The 25,388-nt window shown below is 45.7% G+C and overlaps 1 protein-coding gene across 6 annotated transcripts in view; it reads right to left on the minus strand.

The window, feature by feature from the left end:
* Nucleotides 1–4,197: 4,197 nt before the first annotated feature.
* The window catches only part of CLCN3 (chloride voltage-gated channel 3), an 87,224-nt gene continuing 66,033 nt past the window's right edge, over nucleotides 4,198–25,388 (minus strand). For 4 of the 6 annotated variants that reach the window (XM_057721170.1, XM_057721172.1, XM_057721171.1 and 1 more), the window contains 7 exons: nucleotides 24,613–24,693; nucleotides 23,134–23,679; nucleotides 20,770–20,956; nucleotides 17,831–18,229; nucleotides 12,839–13,055; nucleotides 8,560–8,635; nucleotides 4,198–6,944 (listed from right to left, as the gene is read on the minus strand). In XM_057721170.1, coding sequence (XP_057577153.1) covers nucleotides 6,786–6,944; nucleotides 8,560–8,635; nucleotides 12,839–13,055; nucleotides 17,831–18,229; nucleotides 20,770–20,956; nucleotides 23,134–23,679; nucleotides 24,613–24,693 — 1,665 coding nt within the window. In that variant the 3' untranslated portion in view covers nucleotides 4,198–6,785. The remainder of the gene's footprint in view (nucleotides 6,945–8,559; nucleotides 8,636–12,838; nucleotides 13,056–17,830; nucleotides 18,230–20,769; nucleotides 20,957–23,133; nucleotides 23,680–24,612; nucleotides 24,694–25,388) is intronic. The other 2 variants (XM_057721175.1, XM_057721176.1) reach the window with 1 other exon arrangement.

A 25,388-nucleotide genomic window follows, 5' to 3' on the forward strand; every position in this document is an offset into this window, starting at 1 on the left:
ACTGCAGATCACTCCACTGGGTTTCCAGTAGAGTCGGTGGGTAGCTGCGTTTTACCAGATTCAGATCCTTTTTAAACCTGACAACATCCTTCACCTTAAAACCTCAGAGCTCAAGGTGAAATGAAAAACAGTACACTGTGGGTTGGACCCTTTAGTGAGGTTTCCCTTGTGAGGTTCAAGGTGGAAAAGCCCACAGGTCACCTGGCTCACCCCCCATCTGGTAGGACTGACTGGCCCTGCCCGTGAAACTCTCCAGAGTTACTGTCTCAGCCCCCTCCTCAGAACAGACCTGAGACCTGTACTCTTCATGGCGGGAGTGGGAGGAGACGGGCAGGAGCCTGACAGCAGGACTCACTCCCTGATGAGGCTGTGGGCTTTGAGGTCCCTCAGTAACGCAAACCTTTGAACATACACACACCTGTTAACCACAGTGCCCTTCACTCAGCGCTAGGTGAACCCACACTAGCATGGTCTGGGGAACTGCTTTGATGAGATGCCCAGGAGTGGGGGAGCCTTGACTTCTGGGGTCACAAGTGCCCTCAGCTGCAGCCCACGTGCAGCACCCGTTCTCCTCTCTACGGCCGTGCTGCTGTCGCGGGTGGTTAAGACTAAGCTGACGGGGTCTTTCTCTCCTTTTCATTCCTGTCCATGAACATCCACATCCTGACAGAAGAGCTCAGATTCTAAGAACGGACACAGTCCCATTATGAGAGGCCCTACCTGCGAGTCCTGGGCCAATCTGAATGCAAGGCTGCTTTATGTTAAAACATGACAATAACAATTAGCTCACATGTGCTTTGATTAGCAAAGGACCAGATCATGTTTGGTCTTAAATAATCTAACCTTTTAAGAAGCTCTTGAGCTTTTCCCCACAGATTTCTTTACTTTCTAAGGTGCTTGTTAATACTGCGGCAGTATTTAGAAATAATTAACATTTATCTAAAATACTGATTATTAAACTCAGGTATTCAATTTGCTAAACTAGAAATCCTAGATTCCTTTAACTTTGCCATTTGTTGACCGAACAACCTCAAATGTAAGTTTTTAAAATTTGCCTTGTGATCAGTAATCCAGATTTCAGCAGGATTTCCTACCAAGGAATAAGTGAAAGGGGACCAAAAAAAATTCAGCTTTTCATCCATTCCTTACACAAAGGTGAGTGCGAATCTTCAGGAAGCTGAGTATATTGGAGCCAATACAGGATTTGGACTCCAGTGCCAAGAACATGGCGGTTACAATTTGGATACAGTAGTTGTGAGCAGGGCTTCCTGAGGACAACAGTCTCGTGAAATAAATACATTTCCAGTCTCAAAGCCCAGCAGTGGTGCCCCAGGGCTGGTAACACATTTCAGGAGGGGCTGGCCTTCTAAGGTCTGAGCCTTGGTCACTAAAGAGCAAGCTCCTGCCAGCCCAACACCAAACCTTCCTTTCTTACCTTTTTCCTGCACTAAAGGCATGGTCCTTTGAAACTTTGTTTATTGGTTATTTTTATCTATGACTCAGTGGCTACAGTGGCCTCCAAATGCCACCTGTCTTTCCTGTTCATTTTAAGTACCTGGGCTCTTTCATAAATAAAGCACTTTGACCCAATCAGAATTTAACAAAACCATTACCCAACTCAAATTTAGCTAAGCTCACACTTGGGACTTAAAAAAAACCTCTCAAAGACATAGAATGATAACACCCAAGAAAAAAGTGGAAACAAACCTCACCCAAGATCATGCTCTCAACTGTCTCCACAAGGACGCACCTGATCAAGGCCATCTGTCCAACCTGCTCCCAGCACAGTGCCTGTTAAGTCCGTGTGTCTGCAGACGAGCCTCCCCACACCCTGAACCCTGCCGTTTACTCTCAGTGACCTAGACTAGTGAGGGCTGGGGGCCGCGTCTTCCCGAATGGAACCTGTGGAGACACAGCCACGCCTCTGCCCTTGGACGTTACCTGTGGCTGTGACATGAAGACCCCGTGGCTCACAGAGCCTAAAGCACTTACTACCTGGTCCAGACAGTGCTCCCCTTTGGCCCCCAACTCCAGAGTCACACCCAGACCTTGTCAGGACCAGTTACGGGAACCCCGCCCCATCTCAACTGCAAGCACCCAGGCTTCAGCATCCACCTTCCCTCTGTTCCTCTTGCAGCCTGGCCACCCACCACCTCCCCCAACTTCACACCGGGCCCCTCACCCGCCCAGGCTCCTGCCCTCCAGCACTAGGGGCAAGCCCAGCCCCCTAGCTACTGCCCTCTGCTAGCAGCTCTCAGGGCAGGACCTTACAAGAGCTGCCCGAGGACGAGGACGCTCCCGCTTGACTTGGGTGGCCCTGCTGGGGTCACACCCGTCTCCCTGCATCCTGCTCAGCTTGTTCTGAGAAAGTGGAGGCAGGAGGCAGCCTCAGCAGGTTCACAGCGGCATCTGCTCCCACCCCCTCTGCCTCCCAGCCCTGGAGTCCCTCCCACGCAAGGGCTCTCAGAGCAGCAATTCTCCCTCTCATACATCCCCACTGCTTAAAACACACCCACCCACCCACACACATACCCCCCCCCACACACCCCAAATGAGTAAACCATGAAGACCTTGCTGGCTGTGTTAGTGATTCCCGGCTTGGGCAGGAGGGGCTCCAAGGGGCGGCCCTCTGGGGCAGCAGGAGAGAAGGTGCATGGTCGGGGGTTCAGGTGACCTGCCTGCAGGGGACAGAGGGGCCTGTGGTGGATGACCTCACTGGTGCTGACCGGGCACCTCCAGGCTGCCTGGGATGGGGGGAGGCAGGGGCTGGACCTGCCATTAGCTGAGGGACTGAGCCATAGTTTGGTGACATGGGCTTGGCACAAGGGATTCCATCGGGGCCTGCTGTGTCTTATAACAACATCAACACCAAAACCACACTATCCTGCAGCTTACAACTCCACTCCCTCCATCACACATCCCACTTCTGAACGTGGTCACAGTCACCTTCAATCCCTTCCCATCTCTGCAGGCCCCCCTCCAGTCAGACTGCTGCCTGACCCTCCTAAATCTGCTCCAGTCAGTCATCAGTTCTGTCCACGGGGCCAGTGCGCATCCTCACTGACCGGCTGTCTGCGGCTGTGACTCACATGCCCAGGGGCCCCCGTCTCCCGCAGCGGGACCCTCCGCACTCAGTCTCACGCTGCCCCCCGGCCACTCGACCGCACGGTGGCCTCATCCTGCCCCACGACAAGGCCTCCACGCTTCCCAGGTGGCTCAGGTGAGGCCTTTGCCCTGAACACGAATCTCGGAGACACCCCCACCTGACCCAGCCGGTACCGTGAGCTCCCTCAGCCCAAAGCCTTGGAGACTTGGATGCCCACGCCCCCGCCCCCGCCCCAGCCCTGCACGTGCCGGCTGCTCCACCCGAGGGTGAGAAGCCCCCACTCGCCCTCACGGTCTATCCCCACAGAGCAGCCTGGAGGTGGGTCTCCCCGGGGACTAGAAGCCAAACTCCTGCCCGGCCCGCCCGGCCCTGCGACCTACCTGGTGTCCGCACCTGCCCGGGGTTCCCACCTCAGGACGCGAGCTCCTCGGGGCGCCTCCCCCGCAGGAAACCAGGTCAGCGCGCTGTCCCCCTGCATGCTCACCTCGTCCCTCTGACACGACCAGCACCCCTGCCTCCCCGCGGCTCGGGCCCCCCACCCGCACCCCCCAGGCGTGGGACTAATGCACGCGGGTGCCCGGGATCACGCAAACACACGTGCTCAACAACCGCAGCAACGAACCCCGAAGCGCGTCAGCCCCTGAGACGCCGCGTGCCCGGGGGCCCCGAGCAGGGAGCGGCGGCGGGCACAGTCGGTGCTCAGTCCTCACCGAGGAACAGCACCCGCCACCGACAACATGAGGCCCACCGGTGCACGCCGCCGGCCACCACCTCCTCGCAGGCCGTTCTGTCAGCAAACCTCCCCGCTGGCTCTTCCCACACACCACGCGCCTTCCGTGCCTCCTCTCAGCTGTGACAGCCAACTGCGGGCCAACTCTCCGCGGCCGCAAGCTGCCGCCGCCACTAGCGCTGGTACGGACGCCCTGCTGCTGCGCCAGCCTCTCGCCCCGTCGCTTCTGCTTGCAAAGGCCAGCGCCGGCCTCGTACCGAGAGACGCGGGGCACCCCTGCCGGGGCTGCGGCCACACGGGGCGGCAGTGACCACGGGGGACGGGGACAGAGGGAATCAAAGGCCACACCACACGTTGTCGTATAGATTTTAATAGATTTTCTGATTGACTCATCACAGTAACCATTTTTACTGTAATGATATGCAGCTTTACTACACTATTATAAATAAAAACAGATAAATACAGCTCTAGGCAACATCACAGATTAACAAACTAAGCATTCTTCATGAGCCAAAACTGAAAACAATTATGAATAAGAGGAGATGCTGACACCCGTGCCCATCCTCATCATACCTTCTCTGAAAGGGTACTCAAATGAGGTGCTCCACCTATGGCCGTCACTCATCCGCCAGCGAGCCAGCCTGTCTACTCCATGGTCTCCAGGGTTCCCTCATTTGGTTGAAAAGCAGACACACCCCAATGTATCCAAAGCAAAAATGGAACAGAGTGACAGAGGGAACCACAAACGCAGTGGAGACACGGCCCACTTCCCGTGTCTCAGCAGGTGGACACACGGAGAAGGAAATCAACATCCACCAGAGATGTCCGTCTCTGAAGCAGGACCTGAAATCGGAAAGGAAACATGGGATACAAAATCCACGTCACGTGTGACGTCCTGAGGCCGCACCTCTACGGGCAAATGCAGGGATGACAGGTCGAGAGGAGACGCACAGGACCATCGTTCAGGAAGCACGGCCCTCCAGGCGCCAGGAAGACAGCATGGAGGCAGCCAAGTGGGGGCAGCGAGGGCAAAACACTAACTGCAGGCAGAGAGCAAAGCTCAGAAGGTCTCCTGGAATCCCTAACATTTTGCTCTACTCTCAACTGTCATTCTAATATGGCTTCATGATCTTATAAATCTTCAGGTTCGTAAAGATCTTCCGTGATCTCATAGATCTTACAGGTATATTAAGAACCAGGAAGTGAAGAACCACTTCCATAATGTAAAAACAGCGCATTGCCAGTTGTGTTTCAGAAAATGTCTGTCTGTAAAAATTCATTTTGCCTTCCAAAATGCATAATTCAGAATTTTTAGGCCAGTGCTTCAAGTAAACTGCCTTTGTCAATAGTGAATTAAGACCATGATTAAGACAGTATTTCCGAAACCCAAAATTCCAAACACACCCCAGTACATTTTCAACTCATTCTGCGAAAAAGTGTGATGTGGATTCCAACCGTCACTGGACACCTGGACGTGACCTATGCAAAAATTCACAGGTTCTGTTCAGATTAACATTTTAATTGCTACCTCTGCAATTCTACTGTTTTCATTTGATTTTTTTTTAAAGTTAACACGATATATTTAACTTTTGGTTTTAATCTGCAAAATATGTAGTGTTTCAGCTTCCAGTTAATGAGTTAAAATGGACAGGTCAGAAGACAACCCAGGGGATGGCAGTGAAAGATCAGAAAAGGTTTCCGTACACATCTGATCACAGAGAAATAACCACAACCATGTCTTAAACCCTTGTTCCCACTGTAAACTTTGTTCATATCTCCATATTCCTAAGTCTGAATTAGTCTATAAAAATCACATTAAAAAGGTAAAATTATTTAAGTGCGATATTAACTGATCTGTATTTTATAAATTTTAATCCATAAAAATATAAATAAGAATGGTAAATTTTTAAGAAAGAAATATACATTTAGTGCAAGTTATGAATTACATTTCTTCTTCAGTGTCAGCAGTAAAACACCTTAAGAAAAAAAAAAGACTGATCTAATTTCAAGGAAAAGAAAGTTCCAGTGTTGAAACATGCAACTCATACCAGGTGCAGCTAAACAGAATACTTCCTTCTTGTCACTGTCAAAGCAGCAGCTCTTGGTTCCTTAGGCTCAACAGTACTTGTGTATTATAGGAGTTTTAGAAACAGAAAATCTGCATAAGACCAGGCCACATTATCCATAAAGTCGGGGGGGGGGGGGGGGGAAGCAAAAGAAAACTGTTTATCCTCACAAGTCAAGTTCACTGTTGTTGATTCTGAACCACACGGCACACAAGCGAGAGCTCGTTTCTGCTCTGTGGAGGTTTTCCCTGCGCCACTGGCCTCTGTCGTGGCGCACGTGACTGTGCCAAGCATCTCGTGATGGGACAGACTACAGGGTTAAGGGCACAAGAAACACTCCCTTCTTGTGATGAAACCTCAGTACAACCTCAGTACATCTCAATATGAGAAAGGACTGCTTCCAAATGGCACACCAACTTACAGAGGCTTTGTTACAGCTCGAGAGAGAAAGAGAGGAGGGGGGAAAAGCCCGTCCGGAATGTAGAAAGGTAATGCTTTAACTGTACACTTCATGAGTTAAACAGAACAGTTTTGATAAAAAAGGGCGAGACTCTGCAGTCTTAGAGATGGCTCAATTCAGAGGGATCCCTCCTGAAACAGGGCCTGCTGGCACGTCTCTGCGGTGCTGGAGAGGAGGCCGGGGCCTGGGGGGCAGGCTCGGGCTCCCTCCCTGCGGAGGGAGCCCAGGCCGCATCCCAGGCAGAGACAGGAGACCCCATGCTGCTCTCGTGGGACGGGAGACACTCACTCGCCTCCTTCTCTCTCTCCTTTCCCTCCCCAAACAATGCCTCCATTCCACCAGCAGTACTTGCAAACCGTGTTGTAGCAGCCTGGCTTTTCTATTTCCTTTTCTGAAGGGAGAAAACCAAGCCGACGCCCCTGGTTAAAGTGTGGTGCTGCCCAGCAGGCGGGCCTCCTCCCCGGGCTCCTCTCCCTCTGACGCTGCGGGGCTCAGTTGAACATTATTGAGGCGGGGTCTTGGTTTGCCGTCTGGGCCATATGACGGAGGATATCTTTTTTTGTGATGATACCAAGGAGGCGTCTAAAAAGGAGAAACAGAAGGTTGCTGTTAAAATTAAAAGGAAAAGAAAAGAGACGCTAAATCCATAGCTAAATCCTTTGTGTTGACAGGAAGAGAGCAAAGCAAGCACCTGATTTTGTATTTTCTAAAAGCATTTGGTTGGTAAAGATAATTAAATCCCCCGCAGCCACCCTTTGACGTAGCGGGCAGGACGTCACTAATAACTTGGTGTCCTTTCCCGGAGACCAAGGACTTGGCCCCCCTGAAGCAGAGCCACTCTGAGCAACGTGTGCCAGTGAGAAAAGGGCAAAGACAGGAGGATGCAGAACAGGAAAGGACACTGGCCTCACATGAGAATTCCCACCACATCAAGAAAGTAAAATGTCAGATGACCAAGTACCCTCAATAGTCCACTTTTTTAAAAGCTAAAATTAACTAATTTGAAGAAAAATAACTTAAGGATTTCCCAGCTGTATGCAGAATCTTCATGAAAGCACACACAAATGAGATAAAATGCATATAAAAGTCAACACAGAATTTCAATCTCAAACTTCAGAATCCCAAGAATAAATCTCTAAGACAACCTAAATTTCTAGTACAGTTATCAGTGTCTTCCTTTTTTGATCTTGGTCAAAAAAGTTAAAATACAGTGCTTTTATGAACATCTGAATTGTTAATGCTTACATTAAAAGATAGGTGAAAAAATCAAGAAGCAGTCCTAAAAGATGATCACAGATGAAGCAGAAAGCAGAATGAATGAGTAGCTACTTCTTATTCTTGTTAGTAGGTTTTTTACAAAGGATGAATGAAACCCTTGTGAAGGATCAGCACACAACAGGGGCGCCTGATCAGTGCTGGACTGAAGTGAACTGGGACAGGTCTCACAGAGGGACGGCAACTGCAGGGCAAAACAGTTCCAGGCATCAACTGCCAAAGCCAGACGACTTACGATTCAAAATCACCTTCAGTCATGACTGCACCGGACACAGAGCCAGCTACCACAACCGCATGGGACCCTCAAAGCTGCTGACAGCATTCTAGAAATGGCCTACAAAGGACACCGGGACCCAGGCCCCAGGATTCTGTGGGTGGCAGAGAATGGATGCCCGGTGCTCTGCTGGGCTAGGGAAAGGACAGTGGGCGTCTCAGCCCACTGAACTGTCTGTGATCTCGACAGCACTGAGCTCGGTGACAACTACGTCTGGGCTTAGATGCCCCACAAGACGGCCAAAGACTAGGGAGACCAGGGCACAAACAGAGAGACGCGGCTGGGGGGTGGCGCATTCTGAGCAGGACAGGGCGTCTGCAAAGGCGGATATTTGCTGCTGTTGTAAGAACACTGAAGAGGATTTGCTCCTCCACTGACCACAACTCCTACACAGCACTAAATCCAAAGACCGGCCCTGAAGGGAGGCGGGACTCCCTGGCCCTTCCTACGATGGGGCATGGACACGCCCCCCAGTTTCCGGGACCGGAGGGGCCAGAGAGCGGGCATGTGTGGGAGGGAGGGGTCACGGTCCCCAGCTTCCCACCTCAGCCCTGGCTGTCTAACAGCGTGCGCTCGGGTGTGTGTGGAGGGAGGTGACGGTCACAGGGCACCCCCCACCCCAGGTCTAGGGGGCAGCTGCGTGATCACCAAGGGCTCGGTGCGCCGTGTCAGCTCCTCCAGGTGCTCTACCATGTTCTTCTTGGTGATGATCCCCAAGACGGTCCTGCAACAGACCACGTGATGCTAATGACTGGGAGAACTTGGCCGGGAGGGCTTCCAATCACAATGATAAAGAATGCGAGAAAAAATTAAAACGTGAACCATAAGAATGCTTTAATGAGCTTTAGGAAAATAAACACAAAAATGATCTGAAATCCCAGGTCCCACTGCATAAACTCTACTGACTTTCCAAAGTGACATGATCCTATTTTACATACTGGTGGGTGGTTACCCTTTTTAAATTAAAAATCAAAAGCTTACAATGAAGACAGACTACCTAAAAAGTACAAAGAAACATTAACACACAGCTATGAAACTCTGAAATGCAGTTTCATTTGAAAAGTGCTCTTCCGCAGAAGAAAGTGCTTTTCTTAGATCTGACATGTCAGCCCACGGCCTCCTCACTGGATCCATTCCAGCGGGCAGGGAAAGGGGAGAAGGCTGGGCCTCCTCAGGCTCTGGCCTTAAAGCCTCCTGCCTATCAACAGACTTAAGAAATCCCTTGGCTTTTACTATTACTTGGAATTAAAATGAAAGACAATGCACACTAAATAAATAAGGCTAATACACGTGATCCCTAATTTCAGGGCCTGCTGAATACCACTTCTTAAAATAAGATTCATAAGGTGTATTTATGGTTAGGGGTCAAAATGATTTTTACTTTATACCTTTTTCTCTAAATAATGATTATTTCTCAGTTAATATTATTATAACATCAAGCAATATAATGGACATAAATTCTCATGAGGGTACTTGAAAATAACAACTGCTTTTAATTATTAAAATTCTGGTTACTGGCTTTATAATGGAAGTGAGTGAATTCAACTACAATATATGACAATATAGACAGTGAATGTCAAGAACTCTAAAACACTTGTTAATTTTTGAATTCTGGAAGTCCACGCAGCATGCCCTTCAGGGTGACTGGACGTCCCTGCAATCTGGTTAAGTCAGCTCTGTTATCACACTGCCTCAGACTGTCCCAGCTTCCTGAAGACTGTCACAGGGGGCCTCGCTCAGTCAAAGGCTCTGGTCCCACAGTGATGTTGTCATAAAGCAGTCACTGGGGGATGCCTGGGGTGGGGCAGCAAGAAGGAGGGTAAGGAATGGAAAAGGCAGAAACAGGTCCTTTGCTAACGTTTTCTCACTGTGTTTTAAAATAACGAATGTATCCTTACAACAAACTGAACAGTTCTCAGTGCACGGGAGCAAGCTTCCCTCCAAAAGGCTCAGAAAATGCACTACATAAAATAAACACTCACTCAGTAGATGTCCTCCTCTGACTAAATATTTGAGGTAAAACAAAAACCATCAATTCACTTTCATTTATAGTTGGAATCAAGAAATGTGAACACCCTGACAATTAAGTAAAAGAAACCCACTTTAATTCTTATTCATTCTTTTCTACCCAATTACATACAGTGATTAATTTCAGTTAATATGTTAGTAAGCTCTGCCAAACTGCAAGGTACACAGTAAGGACAGTCACAAATTCATTAAGGAGAAAATGGCAAATTTATAGACTTATAAAGTAATTGTATTTACAAAGTAACAGCCCTAAAAAGGAAGAAATACATATATTTCCTGTCTTTAGTCACTGGAGAAAAGAGATCTGACAGTAATAAGGGCAAATTCACCGCTGCTTTATTAATTTCAGAAGTGCAAGGAAAATCAATGCAAAATGTGATTGGTGTAAAAAACAATTTTCTGTTTCCTTGGGGGGGCAGACAATGATGTCAGAGTAAACAGGGCACAACCCAGCGTCTACTCTTCCCAAAGTATCGATATTTGTTTCCAAGAAACTTCAGTCCCAGGAGTTCTTCTGCCCCCACCTTCCTCCCCCTAAAAGAGTGCATGTTTGGAAAATCACCCCTGCTGTTCATTCCGTCTGAGAAGCTCCACAGTAAAGAACCTCAACTGTATCTAATTCAACACTTTCCAAATGCACACGGTCACAACACTCCTTCTGAGCAATGCTAGTTAACATCCTGCTGGCTCCACCAAGACTAAAAGACTTTGAGAAATTCTGCTAATGAGAATACAAAAGCTAGGGAATGCTCAAAGTTGACAGACACTACCCCCACCCCACTAGTCTCACTTTCTCCTGTCATCTCAGGGTCTAGGTTCCTCAGGTCTTCTTTGCCCCAAATACAGTTATTTTCCACCTCTAAGGACCCCATACAGACTCTAACATGTTGACCATTAGACTCTCTGCTAAAATGCAGAAGATATGAGCTCTCTTCTTCTATCAATCTATTTTCCTTGAAGGACAGAAGTAAGGAAAATATAAACAAGGCAAATAAAGATATTCCTTTAGAAAAAGCCACCTCCCACCCCAGGCTTTTTTATAAACAGGCAGGGTCAGGTAAGACCCTCATAGCTGTCCCCCCACCCCGCCCCTGCTCCCTCACTTCACTCCTTTCCAGTATCTGTGCTGCTGAGAACCTGGACTCCGTCAGCAGAGTCACAATGGTACTGAACCCGCACAGCCTGTGACGTGCTTCACCAGGACGGGAGGAGGACATGCACACTTGTTATGACATAAGAGGACAAGCCACACCAGGCACAGAGAGCAACACAGAGCAGGTCACCAGTTAAGACAACTCAGCTCAGCTTCCAAGGGAGCCATTTATTACTAAAAGGACCCCAAACCAGTAAAGCGCTACGAAAAGGTACTCCATTTAGCAAATACTTACTAAGTTTTTAAACAATGAACTTTGGTACGTTATTCTTTAAACATTAAACAGGAAAAAAATAGTTATTTACAACACATCTCTCCTCCCGTCATCATCTGTGGCACCTGACCGTCACACTCCCCGCCCTTGATCAAATGATTTACTTCCTGTTACCTAGAGTTATCTTAACTGGTTAGCACAGTGCAAACATCGATCACGGATGAGTGCTCTAGCTTTCTGTTTCTATTCCTAACCCAGTATGGGCTAATATACTGTCTAAGAAAACAGCAGTTTAAGCAATCACAAAGAAAGAAAATAAACCCTACCCGTCAATTACCACATAAAGCAAAGCGGCAGCAAGAGGTGGGGCTTTCGAGCTGGAAGGCTATGTGACCCCTGAGCTACACCGAGCTGACCACGTGCCTGGGCACACCTCTCAGCTTCAAGGACCGCCTCTGTGCAGGGGACCGCAGAGGTAAATGAGAAACACGAAGGAGGTGTTCCAGCAGGAGGTGTTCACTGCCCCTCCTTTCTCTAGAGGGCCATGTGTTCTGTCTGTGCAGGATGTCTGTCAAACTGCTGGGTCCTCTAAGTGGGCAGTGTTTTGACCAGCCTCACGTGGTCCAGGGGAATCATCCCATCCACACGCAGTCCAGCCTGGCTGTCATCAGCCTTCAGGTGAAACACTGTAGCTGAGGATTCCAACTAGGAGGAGCAACGCACTGGGAATCAAGGGGCCCAGAGAGAGCGGGTGGGAGGCAGACCCAGCTCAGGGGCGGGGGCAGCGCTGGGCAGTGGAGCGCGTGCTGAGGCCGGGGCCGCAGAGCGTCTCCCAGCTCCCTGACACCTGCCAGACCACAACTGCCCATACCCGGACCGTGGGGAAACACGGCCAGTTTACATGCAAAGGGCAGAAAAATCAATGTATACGTTTTAAATACACAAGTGCTTATCTGCCAGCACTTTATTCAAAACATCTGTGGATGGAGATCATAGGAAAGTGGAAATAAAGTGCCTGCAAAAGGTTTTCAGCTAATTCACAAACCTCGTTTTAATTATACACCATTTCCCTTGTTACACGATAAATCAAACAAATAGCACAATATTCAGAAAGTTATTACTGTATTAGAGATGAACACCCTACCCATGAAATACTTACAAAAAGAGAACTGGCTGTTGCAGTACTCCATGCAGTGGGGTCCACTGCCCTCTAAGTGGGGAAACACCCTCAGCTTGGAAGCCCCCCCACCCCCGGTCCCCCCACCCCCCCGAGAGGCGTCTGCCTTGCTGCAGCTCTGAAGTGCTCCCGAAGAACGTCACTTTCTGTTTTGGCAAAGACCTGGCAGATGATGCTCTGCTCACTCTTGGAAAGTGGGACTTTGCGCGGCTGATCCTAAAAGGCAGACGTCCCCCCTGCCCCCACCAGCCCAGGGTGGGGGGTGGGGCTGGCGGGGCTCCCCACAGGGCCCGTGTGTGGACCCCCTAGAGGGTCCCGCAGGCCGGCACTGTGAGTTCGGTCACACAGAACTCACCCGTTGTGAGTGACCAGGCACTGCCGCAGGCCCAGCTTCCGGAAGATGTCCACCACGATCTCCATGGGCGTGTGGTCCGTGACCGTGAACGGGCTCATGTCCAGGATGCTGCGCAGCTTCAGGGGCCGGGGGCTCTCCGCAGGGAGGGACGGGGTGTGCTGTGCAAAACACACGCGCGAACTGCCCACGATCCCTTCCTGTTTTTTTCTGGCACTTTCTGAAGAGACAGAGAAGAGCAAAAATTAAAAATGGATAGACTTCCTTGTGTTTGTTTTATTCAGAGATTTAAAACAATAAACAAACATATCCACGTGGTCCCTTCATTTTATCCTATCTTCCTCACCAAGAAAAAAACGGACTGAAAAGCCATTTAGCAATTTCTTATATTCGACAGAATTAGTATCCACCAGCAACAAACCATCCTCACGCAAATAACATACTTTTGGTATAATTATATCATGGTATAATTTTCTTTGCTGTTGTCTAACTTTGGGGGACAAGGAAGCATGCTGGGAATATGGGATTTTAAACCCGAGCAAGTAACAAGAGCACCATTTACTCAGGAACCCACCCTTGAGTGGCCTGCCTGTGCCATGGCCACTCCTGCTGCCTTGGAGGTGGGACCACAGAGAATTTCATCCTCGCTTGGACGGTGTTTGTCTATCCTACCCCTGTGAACCAGCTAGTTCTTTCTCTTCTCAGATGTTCAAGCTTATTTTCTAGGTGAGTCATGAGGTGGCTGAAACTACAATTACACACATAATGGACACTGACCAACTTCTGAGGTTTATCTGTAAAGGCTCTGTTAATTCCTGCTCTCTGGGGCTCTGCTTCAAGTGCTCCTGTCCTGTGGTCAACTTCCTCTGCCACCTCTGAAAGTGTGAGACAAGAAGTGGCCAAGATGCAGAAAACTGCAGAGGAAGGACAGAGACCACAGGGAGGAGAGGAGAAACCTACGAAAGGGAGAGAATACACAAGGAAAATGAAACAGCTTATGCTCCTAGCTAGTATGAATTCAAAACTGTGTGTACAAATATGGTATGTGTCATACTGAACGTATCTTGAACATGAGTTTTGCTACAAAAATATTTAAGCCAAAATAAGCAACAGCGCTACGTTGAGCAGTGCGCACAGCTCCTAAACACATACCGCAACGCTTTCTACTCCTTCTGACCAGCAAGGCCCTGCTTCACCGTGTTGTCATACTCAGTGACATTCTAGCGCTGACTCCCCAAAGCATGAGAAAGGCAGGAGAAGCAGACAGCCCATCAGCAACTGACATAAATGACTCGTGAAAAATGCTCATTAAGCCGCTTTTAGCCTGTAGAAGATTCAGGCAAACGGCCTGTGAATGGAGCAACATAAGTGCCGTTAGCATGTATGACAGTTGTTTTGTGAAACCTCGTAGCGACAGATTCCAAAAACATCCCCCAGCGACCTACAGCGCTTTCATTTGTATTAATTTTAGAAAGCAAAGAAGACTCTATATTCATAAAATGGTGTTTCAACCACCTGAGCAGGTACAAAGGTAATTTTAACTCCCACAAAGACACAACAAAAGGCTGGTCCAGGTACTGCAGTTCAGATTATTGAGTAAATGCTATTTCACGGTCTGGGGTTGATAACACTGCCATGGGGGGAAAGCTTTAGCAGACTCTCTCTCCCAGGTGCACGAGCTAAAGCTTTACTCTGGACAGAAGCTCCTAAGGGGGAAGGAGAAAAGTACAAGGGGAGCAGCCTGTTCCTGCACTACATACCCTTCTAATTGCGTTCAATACGTCAACGGTACTCAAATCCTCATACATTAAGAATCCCTGTAAAACTCACAGCTTCTAGCACATACACAGAAAGCCTCAAGTACACTTTTATACTTTAAGGTGGAAAACAGAAAAGATGATTCAATTCACACTATAATCATAATAAATATATGCTTCATTTTAAACAAATCTATAAAACATTCAGCCTCATTTTTACTTCTGGACACAAAAATGCAGGAGGAATGTTTCTCCATTTGGACTGAATTTTAACACGGTAAACGGTCATTTACTCCTGGTGACAGCACATGGCAGAACCACTACTTAGTGCAATCTGAAAATACCTTACAAAATTACAAATGCACTACTCTCTGGCCCAACAATTCCATTTCTACTATTTTCCTACATTTGTGCATAGGCAAAACGTCAACTACACAAAGTTATCAGATATGTGAGGCAGCAATTTTTATCACAGCAAGGCTGAAAACATCTTAAACGTCCATCAGTGGGAAGCTGATTTAAAAAAATCACGATGTATTCTATGGTAGATCCACTCAATGGAGTACTGTGTAGCTGTTAAAAATAGAATCATCTGGAAAGATGTCCAAGAAAACATTGTTTAGTGAAAAAAACAAGATACAGAACAGTATGTATTGGATAGCACGGTATAACTTGTATTAAAAAAAGGTAAAAACACGTATGCTTATACAAGCAGAGAATTATACCTACAGAAAATGTAAGAAGCCAAGGAGACAGCTGTCTACGAAGCTAAACTGGTGATTACAAGATCATGGGTGAGAGATTTTTCACTATATACTTTTAGTCTTCTGGAATTTGAACTACGTGAATATATTATCTACATATAAACTAAAAAAAAATTCTAATTAAATAAAGTTTAATGCCGAATTTATAAATTTGGAGAAAACTGTTCTTATAAAATCTTGAGTTTTCCCACCCCTAGACATAGTATAGTTCACAATTTACTCAAGCATTCTTTTTTGTCCTTTGATAAACTATTTTATATAAGCTACATATATTTTACATATATTGTATTTTACATATAATATGTATTTTATATATTATATACAAAACCTAGTGTATAGATCTATTTTTCCCACTCAAAAACTAAACTAAAACTTTATCAAAATATGTTGGTAAATAATTAAGGTATGGTAAAAAACATCATGCTGTGACTAACCTTTCTGATACCATGATTTGATACTTCACACATCTAAAGTACCCCTATTCCCTGAATGAAGATAACTGACATTATCTTCTATCTCAAAATTCTATTTCTCAAGACAGTTAATAAAATCAACTTTTAAAAATATATCCACAGAATCAATGGGAATATAAATAATTCTTAACTTTACCACCTTCATCTTTTAAAAATCCTGGGCTGTTTCCTTCAAATTTCTACATAAATTCCAAAATCCTGACCCTTTTCTTTATCGCTTACTATTACAACTTAAAGAATAGAAATGTAAACAACAAAACTCTTCTCTGACTTTTGGTTGCCATGGTGACGGCTCAGAGGCTGAAACACGTGGATGCGGCCACATCAACCACACACTCCGCCCACTCTAGCAACTACCATTCTATTACCTAAAGCAAAACTTGCAATGCTGGGATTGGTAGGCTTTGAAAAAGTCTTCCAAAGCTGTAGCCTTTTTCCTTAACTGAACTGGATATTCTGCATAGGCTCTTTTCTTTTCTTTCTTCCTTTTGCCTGAATAGCTCTTGTAAACTGAGAGCGTCCCGTTTGATTTGAGAAATACTGCCCATCTACACTATCTAGCCTTCCTTCTTCAAATGGCTCAAGAACTGAAATATCTTACAATCCTTTGGCAATGGCCACAGAGGTAAGTTGGAGGGTGGTGACAGGCTCATGGAATAACCTTTGGGGACAGGCCGAACGCTCTACATTTGCAGCTCCAAGTCTTCTGCTGAACAAGGGGAGTATAAAAGCAATGGCTGGACGAAAATACCCTCTATCACCTGTGGGGGTTTGGGAAGAGGAGTTAGATTGTTTTGAAAAGGATAAGAAGCTTTACTGGCCTACGCATCAATACTGCAGGACTACAAGGAAAGGGGATAAATAAATTTTGCAGGAACAAAATTGGTTTCCTCCTCAGAAAAAGTTTATCTCCAAGAAATAAGACAGGATGGCTAATGCCTTTAAACTATATTTTCAGGAATGTCAGCACAGAATACAAAAGGACTTACATACTTTTCCAACCTGGCATTTAACCAAAAATATAATCTGAAAAATGTTTTTTTCTCTTTAAATTATAATATTACAATACTGTAAAATCTAAATCCAAAAATTGAAAAAGTAAAACCCTATGGATCTGATATGAAACAGACAAAAGATGATGGAATTTTCAATAATTTGCATTCAAATAAGCCAACTTTATTAAAATACAAGAGTGTGGGACTTCCCTGGTGGCGCAGTGGTTAAGAATCTGCCTGCCAACGCAGGAGACACAGGTTCCATCCCTGCTCCAGGAAGATCCCACATGCCGTGGAGCAACTAAGCCCGTGCGCCGTAGCTACTGACCCTGCGCTCTAGAGCCTGCGCCCCACAACAAGAGAAGCCACCACACTGAGCAGCATGTGCACCACAATGAAAAGTAGCCTCACCTCACCACAACCAGAGAAAGCCCATGCGCAGCAACAAAGACCCAACACAGCCCATACATACACACAAACGTACACACAAACATAAGAAAGTATTTAGCTGTATGCCCCGGCAGTTACTCAGGCCTCAGAGTACGTGCTATTATGAATACTGCCAACAAGACTTATCTGAGCGAGAAAAGAAAGAGTCTGACTCCAAACTCTGATAACAAGGCCAAATCAAAGATAAAACATTATTTAGCTGGAAAACAACTCATGGAAGTATAAATTCCTTTCCTAAGATTTGGCACTTCCCTGGTGGTCTAATGGTTAAAACTCCGTGCTTCCACTGCAAGGGGAGTGGATTCTGTCCCTGGTCAGGGAACTAAGATCCCACATGCCGAGCTACAGAGACAAAATGTTAAAAACCAAAAAACCTAACATTTTAAGAGACATAAAACATACCACCTGGCCCCACAAACCCAACCAATTAAATTTTATAACTTTCCTTTCTTTCAGAAATCTATTATATATTTATATCTGTCCACCTAGGTGTCTAGATATTGACAGAGCCATAGTTAGATTGTATGCATGTGTGTATTTTTTTTTAAAAGGGTACCTATGGCAATTGTCAGGTCTCTTCTGAGGGCAAATCCCACTAATCTCTGAGACTCTTTGGACATTATGACAGGAAAGCCATTGTAGCTGGTCTCGTTAATCATGTTTTCTATGTCATCCACGGTCATGTTGTCCTGGGTCAGGACAGCCAGGGGAGGGTCGCTCCTCCGGGGTCTCATGACATCAGCAGCCAGGGTGGTATGAGTGAATTCTTCTTTTGCATCCAAGAAAGGGTACCCATTTAGCCGGATGTGAGCTTCATAAATGCCTTCCCTCCCAAAGGCATCTCCAACCCATTTACTGGTCATTACTGCAGCCATAAGGGGAACAATATACTCCAAGCCTCCTGTGAGCTCAAAAACAATGACCACCAGGGACACAGTCATCCTTGTCACACCACCTGCAAAAAATAAAGACATGGGTCAGGAAGGTAAGGGTCCTCACCAATCCATGGTGGCAGGATTTCTGCACTAGGCAGGTGAACACAAATTATAAACAGAACCTAGTGAAAGGGATCATCATTATTTTAATCAGATCTAGAGAAACATCAATCGTCTCTGTTTATAACACAGAAGATTATTAAAATAACATTTCAAATCTGGTTTACTTCAGGTTAAAAAAAAAAAAATCACAGCTAACCAACTAATACAGTTGGCCATTTTGATTTACTCCTATAACAAAGACATAATTTCACCCCTATAAAAGCTTACAATTAATTCTTAAAGAATTTGGTGAAGCACATCATAGTAACTTGTTTACTACCAATTTACAAATTAAACCCATGTAGGTAGAATATTAAATTAATACATCTCTCCTCTAAATCTCTTCAAAATGAATAAAACATTTTGACGCTTTTGTGGTTTTTGTTAACAGTGTAATACCGCTACTCAGAAAACTCATCTGAACTACTCCAAGTACCCACCAAATCACCACGTGAACCCCCCTCTCTGCTGAGGCCTCCATGACCCAGGCTTCTCCACCCATGTTGTGTCTGTCCCGTGTCTCTGGCTACCCACACCTTATCTTACAGCTGAGCTGGTCTCATCTCCAACTGTAAAGACTCTGGGTAACCCACTGTTACAGAAATCACCACATACTCGAAACCAAACTCCTCTTCTTCCCCAAAGAGATCCCATCCCACCCCCCTGACTCTAACACCAGGTACCACACTCCTCCTGACAAGCCAGTGGCCACTCTTGGTTCATCCCTTTACTGTATCCCAACACCTAGACTCTCACCTAGTCCTAGCTGGTTTGCAATGCAGGTATCTATCTAGGGGTCCCATTCTCATATTCTCACTATCACCAACCTAGTCAGGCCCTCAAGACTTGGCTCCTGAGTTTGAATACTGTTTCCTCTAACCTCCCTGACTGCAGGCCCCACTACCTTCCATCCACTTTATAAGCCGTGTCCCCAGGTTAATCTTCCCTAAGTGCTACCTTCACCATGTTGCTCCTTTGCTCAAAAACCTATCAAGGCTTGTCAGTTTATACTGTATCAAGCTTAAGCTCTTCCTTTTCATTTTTTAACCTAAAAATAGAAGGGAGAAAGAACCTACTATATATTAGGTATCTACACGATGCCCTAGGCAGTTTACAAAGGCTTTTATTTTTTTTAACCAAGTATTTATTTTACCAGGCACAGTGCTGACAGCTTTATATGCATTTTATTTTATATAACCCTCAAAAACAACTGTAGGAGATAAGTAGTTATTATTTCCATTTTAAAGATAAAGATAAAAATCAAGAGGTAAAGGAACTTTCCTAAAATCATCACACTAAAAATGGCAAAGCCACAACCCTGTCACAGATCTGACCAATTCCAAGCCCAAATTCATCCTGACATAAATCACTACCTCCTTCTCACAAATCCAACTTTACCTCTCAAAGTGCCCAAAATGCACTACTTCAACACTGCCACTTTCTTCAAAGCCCCACGAATGCTGAGTTCATCCATCCCAATCCCGCTGTGGGCACATTACTATCCTCTTCAACAAAGTCAGTTCCTTCAAACCCTGCTCCTTTCAGAATAAAATGCACATCCGCCCCAGCTGAGCCACTGCCACCCTCCTCCCTCTGGATTCCTGCAGGGCTCACGAGGCTCTCGCACTGGAGCTGATAGCCACGCTCTGTGCTCCCCTGCTGAACCAGCACTGGCCCTGTCCTCCCACACGCCTCTCGCTGGGGGAGGGCCCACGTCCACACTTCTTTCTGTACCACTCACCGCACCCCGCAAGGTGCTCAACAGAAAGTGGATGCATTCTTGCTACTCTGGAAAAAGATTCTTCCTGTCACTTTCATTTGACATTACACAGCTGAAGACCAGTAACTACACAATTTTGGCTCACTGAACAAAACTAAGTCAAAATACCAATTATAATTAAATCTTATAACCAAAGTTTAGCCCACATTTTAAATATAAAATAAAATAAAATAATGACTTTTCATGTCCAAGAGGACGGTAAATAGACTCAAGAATTCAATGCAGATATTTTACTTTTCATTAAAGAGTAGTCACCTTTTTTTCCTTTTGCTGTAAATGCACCTTAAATGGAGACAGGCTGCTAAAAAAACATTTTACTAAGGCGAACAGGGAATCACAGAGCCAGAGTAAAGGTACTCCAAAGCTCTGCTAAGGACTAACCCAGGAACCACACTAGAGTCGCTGTAGGTAAGCCAAGATCCCAGACAACGAGAAAACAAACACCTCCTCGGCCAGGACTCAAATCAAGCCTCTGTTGTACTGAGATGTTTTCTGTCATAAAGCATCACACAACATTAAAAGGATGTTAACTACTCCTACGGTTTTGCATTAACAAATGTTCAGGGACAGGTAAAATGAAAACTAGTTCTGCAGAGGCCACATGCCTCGGCCGTGCCCTCCACCCCACCCCTTTCTCTCAGCCACAGCCACACACACGCACGCACAGGGTCCTGTTACCTAAGCACGCGGCCGCACCAACCATGGCGTACAGGCCGGGGGTGATGCAGTCGGCCCCGACCTCGCACCACTCCTTGAAGATGAACCAGTCGTGGTGATAGTAGGCCAGCTGCTCCACGGCAATGCCCACGATGCGGCCGGCGATCGCACCGATGGCCATGCTGGGGATGAACAAGCCGGACGGGACCTGCGACAGGGCAGACGCTCGGTGAGGCACGTCCTCTGAACACCTGCTTCCGACCGACAGTCTAAAGTGACCCACAGAGTAAGATCCTGGTGCGAAGAGAACTACAGCAAACCCCTGTTCTAATAGGAACCCTAACAATCCCACAAGCTCAGTTACAAAGTAACATGCCACATTCTCCAGCCCAAAGAGAAGGTAACCCAAGGGTTATTTCTCCTTCAGCTCAGGGGTTTCTTAATGCCAGTCCCTTATACACACACATATATGAAATTGTCAAAAGGAGCAGAGTTTTCTTGATTGAATTTAGTGAGGAAACTAGGTACAATACAGACTATTGAAAGACCAACAGCTCCAACCTGCTGGGCATGAAATGAGCCCAGCACAGGGGAATGCATGTTGACGAGGGTTGTCGGGTCATTAAAAGAAGATCCACGTAGAAGAGATCAAAACAGATGTTTCACTCTCCCACCAGGTATGTCCTCAGACAGAGGGCTTTAGCGGTCTGCCCACTGCCTCCAGCTTCCAGTGGGAGAAAGCTGGATTTATAGTCAACTCACTGTAGAAGCAGGGACTTTAGCAGCTCCTCTAACTTGACTTGCTTAGAAAAAAGGGAAAACTTGATGGTTTTTCTATTATTTAACCCTTACACCCAGTGGACTGAGACAGAGGACAACAGAAGAGAGAGACCATGGTTCAAAAACTGAGGCCACCGCAGTTCACTGAAGTGGAGCTGTCCTCCACTTGGCTCACGGCGGTGGAAGCACGTCACTAGTGAATGGTAACGGCTGTGTCAACAACATTCAGAAAGCAGCGGTTCGCAGACAGACATCTGATTCCCCATACACATCACAGACGATCATAAGAATTACATTTACTGGCAAATCACTAACTGATCTTATTCTCACTTTCATAAATTCAAAAGAAGCAACAAGGCAGGGCACAAGGCCTGGCTGCCTGAAATCCTTGGTGGAAAGGCCTGGTGCTCCCAGGCCTAGTAACTGAACTCTGAGCTGGCAGGGCCCTCTCAAGCTAAAATCCCACAGTGACACAGGAGGCAGAGCAAGGGCTCCCCACAGATACCCATACCCTAATTCCTGGGAATCTGGTCTGCCGCACACAGGGAGGAATTCAGGTTGTTAATCAGCTGACCTTAAAGCAGGAGATTATTCCGGATGATGTGGGTGGGCCTGAAGTAATCATGAAGGCTTTTTAAATGTGAAAGAAGGCTTTAGAAGAGTTAGTGTCAGAAGGCTGAGATAAAACAAAGACTTGACCAGCCATGGCAGCTCTGAGGAAGAAGGAAGGGGACCAGGAGCCAAAGCACGTGGAGGCTGGAAAAGGCAAGAAAACGGACTGTCCCCCAGAACCTCCTCAAATGCTTAAGAGCCTGCGTGCATCTTAATTTCAGCCCAGTGAGACCCAATTTGGATTTCTGATCTCTGGAACTAAAATAAATGTGTATGATTTTGTGGTAATGTGTTACAGAGGCAAGCTAATATAAGTGGCTTTAAAACACGGCCACTAATTCTCTGACATCCCTCTCACTTCGAGGTAGTGTGTGTCCTCCCCCTGAACCCAGGGCCTTTGTGACCGCGCAAGCAGAACACAACAGGAGGCCTGCTGCCGCGGGACATCCTTGGCTAGGTTACAAATGGTCCTTTTGGGACACTTGCTCTGGGAACCCTGAGGAATCTACCCACCGCCCTGATGCCACCGTGTGGGAAAAACCAGAGAAAGAGAGACAGACAGATAGACAGCGCAGGAGCCCAGATGGTCCACCCCAGCTGTCTGAACCTGTAAGCCCAGGTGCCTGACACATGAAAGGCTTTGGCATGACCAGCCCGAGCCGTGGCTGATGACAACTGTGTAACTGACCACAAACTCAGCATGCCCAGCTGAATGCTTCGCATCCTACTGACCCAATATCAAGAGCACAGTAAGCAGTTCTCTTAAGCTGCTGGCTTTGGGGTACGTTGTTAACACATCAACAGATACCATGCTCGACAATATACCCTAAAAAATTCTTCTTTTCATTACCAATAATTAAACCCAAAAGATAACTTTTTCAGCCTACATTTTATGAGGCAACCATCTTTAGAGAGAACTTTCATTTCTCATTCCACATACAAGCTTTTGCACACACCAAGATTACTTACATATCACAACACATGAGCACTTACCTTGATACCAAAAGTGAACACCGTCATTATGATTTTAAATATGAGTGCCAAGCACAACTGCCATATGGCTGAATACACTCCAAGGCCTGCTGGACGATCAGGAATGTCGTCAACGATTTTACTGGCATTCATGTCATTTCTGTAGTCACAGAGAGAAGAGGACTCCAGGGGGCCGCAGTCTGTGAAGAGCTCTTTAATCAGCTCGCTGGTGTTGAGCCTCGTGTAGGGGTTAGGGAAGGCTACCACAGCCGTGATGGCTGCAACAACGATGACCTCGAGAACAGGGTACTTCCCAAACTTGGTGGATTTGCGTCGACGACACCAGGCAATATTTGCCCTAATGAAAAAGGCTCCCCATAGCCCTCCAAATACCCCGAGGAGAATAAAAGGAAACAGTTCAAAAAGGTACCACGGGGTATGATACTCCACATAAAAAAGGACCAGACGGCTATTACCAAATGGATTGATGGATCTCAAAACAAATGCAGCCACTAAAGCAGCAAAAAATGATCTCCATAAAGTTTTAAGAGGAAAATAATAGCTAACCTTAAAAAAAGAAAGAAAAATTAATGCTATAATTTTATAAGACATTTCTGATATAACTTGAATGGTAAATATCAACACTAAATTTTGCTGCAGCTAGAATTTACATATAATGGATTTTACTGTGGTAAGAAATACCACTATTTTAGTAACTTTGGCTATCACATCATTACAAATTCACAATATCAAATTGATTGTAAATGTCTAATAATTATTTAAAATACCTAGCATTGTGTTATTTTCAAAATGAGCTTCACGCCAATTCAATCATGGTGGTTAACAATAAATGCACCATCACCAACTCCTGTTAGTTCACAAAGAAGGATTTAGTTTCCCTCTTCTATGTTAAAGCAAAAAGAAGAACATAAACAACTCAGGGAAAAAAGTAAATTTTAAACCATTTTTAAGTCACATTTTTGTGTAAATGTGTAAAAAAACTCTTAAGCATCAATGAGAAAACAAACAAACAAAAGATCCCACTGAAGAGACTAGAATTATTTCCTTAAACAGCAATAACTGCCACAGAAATAATCACAGAAGAACTTAAAAAGACTATTTAGAACCTGATTAAAAATTTTTAAATAAAAACAAGGCTATAACTTACCCAGTAAAGATTGTTTCCAATATTTCCTATGAAGTCAAATTCATTTGTGCTTACTTTTAATTATGTCAACAAGGTTAAATTTTAAATAATCACTAACATTTATACATGAATAATTTTTAAAAGACTTTTCTCAACAAAGAACATACATATTACTTTTTATGACTTTTTTAATGTAAGAAAGAGTAAAAAACAGCTATGAATATAAATTTGAAAACTTAAAAAAGTCTGTATCTATTACATGAGCTATAAAACTGAAGAATGTGCCAAAATACATGTGTAATGGTAATTATACACAATTTTAATTGCTGGTTGTTGTTTTCTCTGAAACCTACCTCTTCCAGGCTAAAAAGAACTCCTCCAATTGGTGCACCAAAAGCTACAGAAACACCTGCAGCTGAGGCAGCTGACAGCACCTACAAAGAGGATGTGGCTTATTTTATGTTCTTATAAACACAAATATACCAAATACAAATTCTTCATGTTACTCAAATGTTCGAAATGCCCTTCTGAATTTAACTCGCATGTCTCCCTCTCTCCAAACAAAGGCAAATATTTCTTCTAAAAAGACTTTCTTCTCTTCTGCTTTAATTGAAAGGTCATTCATATATTCAATAGTCAGAAAACATTTGTGGAAATATACCAACAAAAACAAGATGTAAAGAAGAAACGGCAATGACCACAGACAACCTTCAAGATGTGTGCCTGAGAAGACCAGTGGAGAGAGCCGTAAGTGGGGCTCAGGGAGAGCTGTTTATTTTTAAATAGGATATTATTTCTTCAGATTTCAAAGCTCACTGCTTCATCATTAATAATTACCTTTAAGTCCACATCCTAGTGAAATGTCCGGGGAACTTAAAACCTATTGAGTTTCCCTATATTTTCAGTCCCCTAATTCCTCTGAAGAGAATGCTACTTGCCACCATGGGAGCCTCCTGTGAAGGCACAGATGACAGCTGCCCCAAGAGCCCAGGCTCACCACCCAGAGCCCCGACACGCAGGCCACAGGAAGGAAGAAACAGCACTCACAGTCCTGCCTCCAGCCCTCCAGGCTGCCAGTGGACACTGCCCACCTCCCACCAGTGTGAAGCCAAACACACATATCAAGCCA

This window comes from Hippopotamus amphibius, chromosome 2, assembly GCF_030028045.1.
Source record: "Hippopotamus amphibius kiboko isolate mHipAmp2 chromosome 2, mHipAmp2.hap2, whole genome shotgun sequence".
In the NCBI taxonomy this organism is placed as follows: domain Eukaryota; kingdom Metazoa; phylum Chordata; class Mammalia; order Artiodactyla; family Hippopotamidae; genus Hippopotamus; species Hippopotamus amphibius.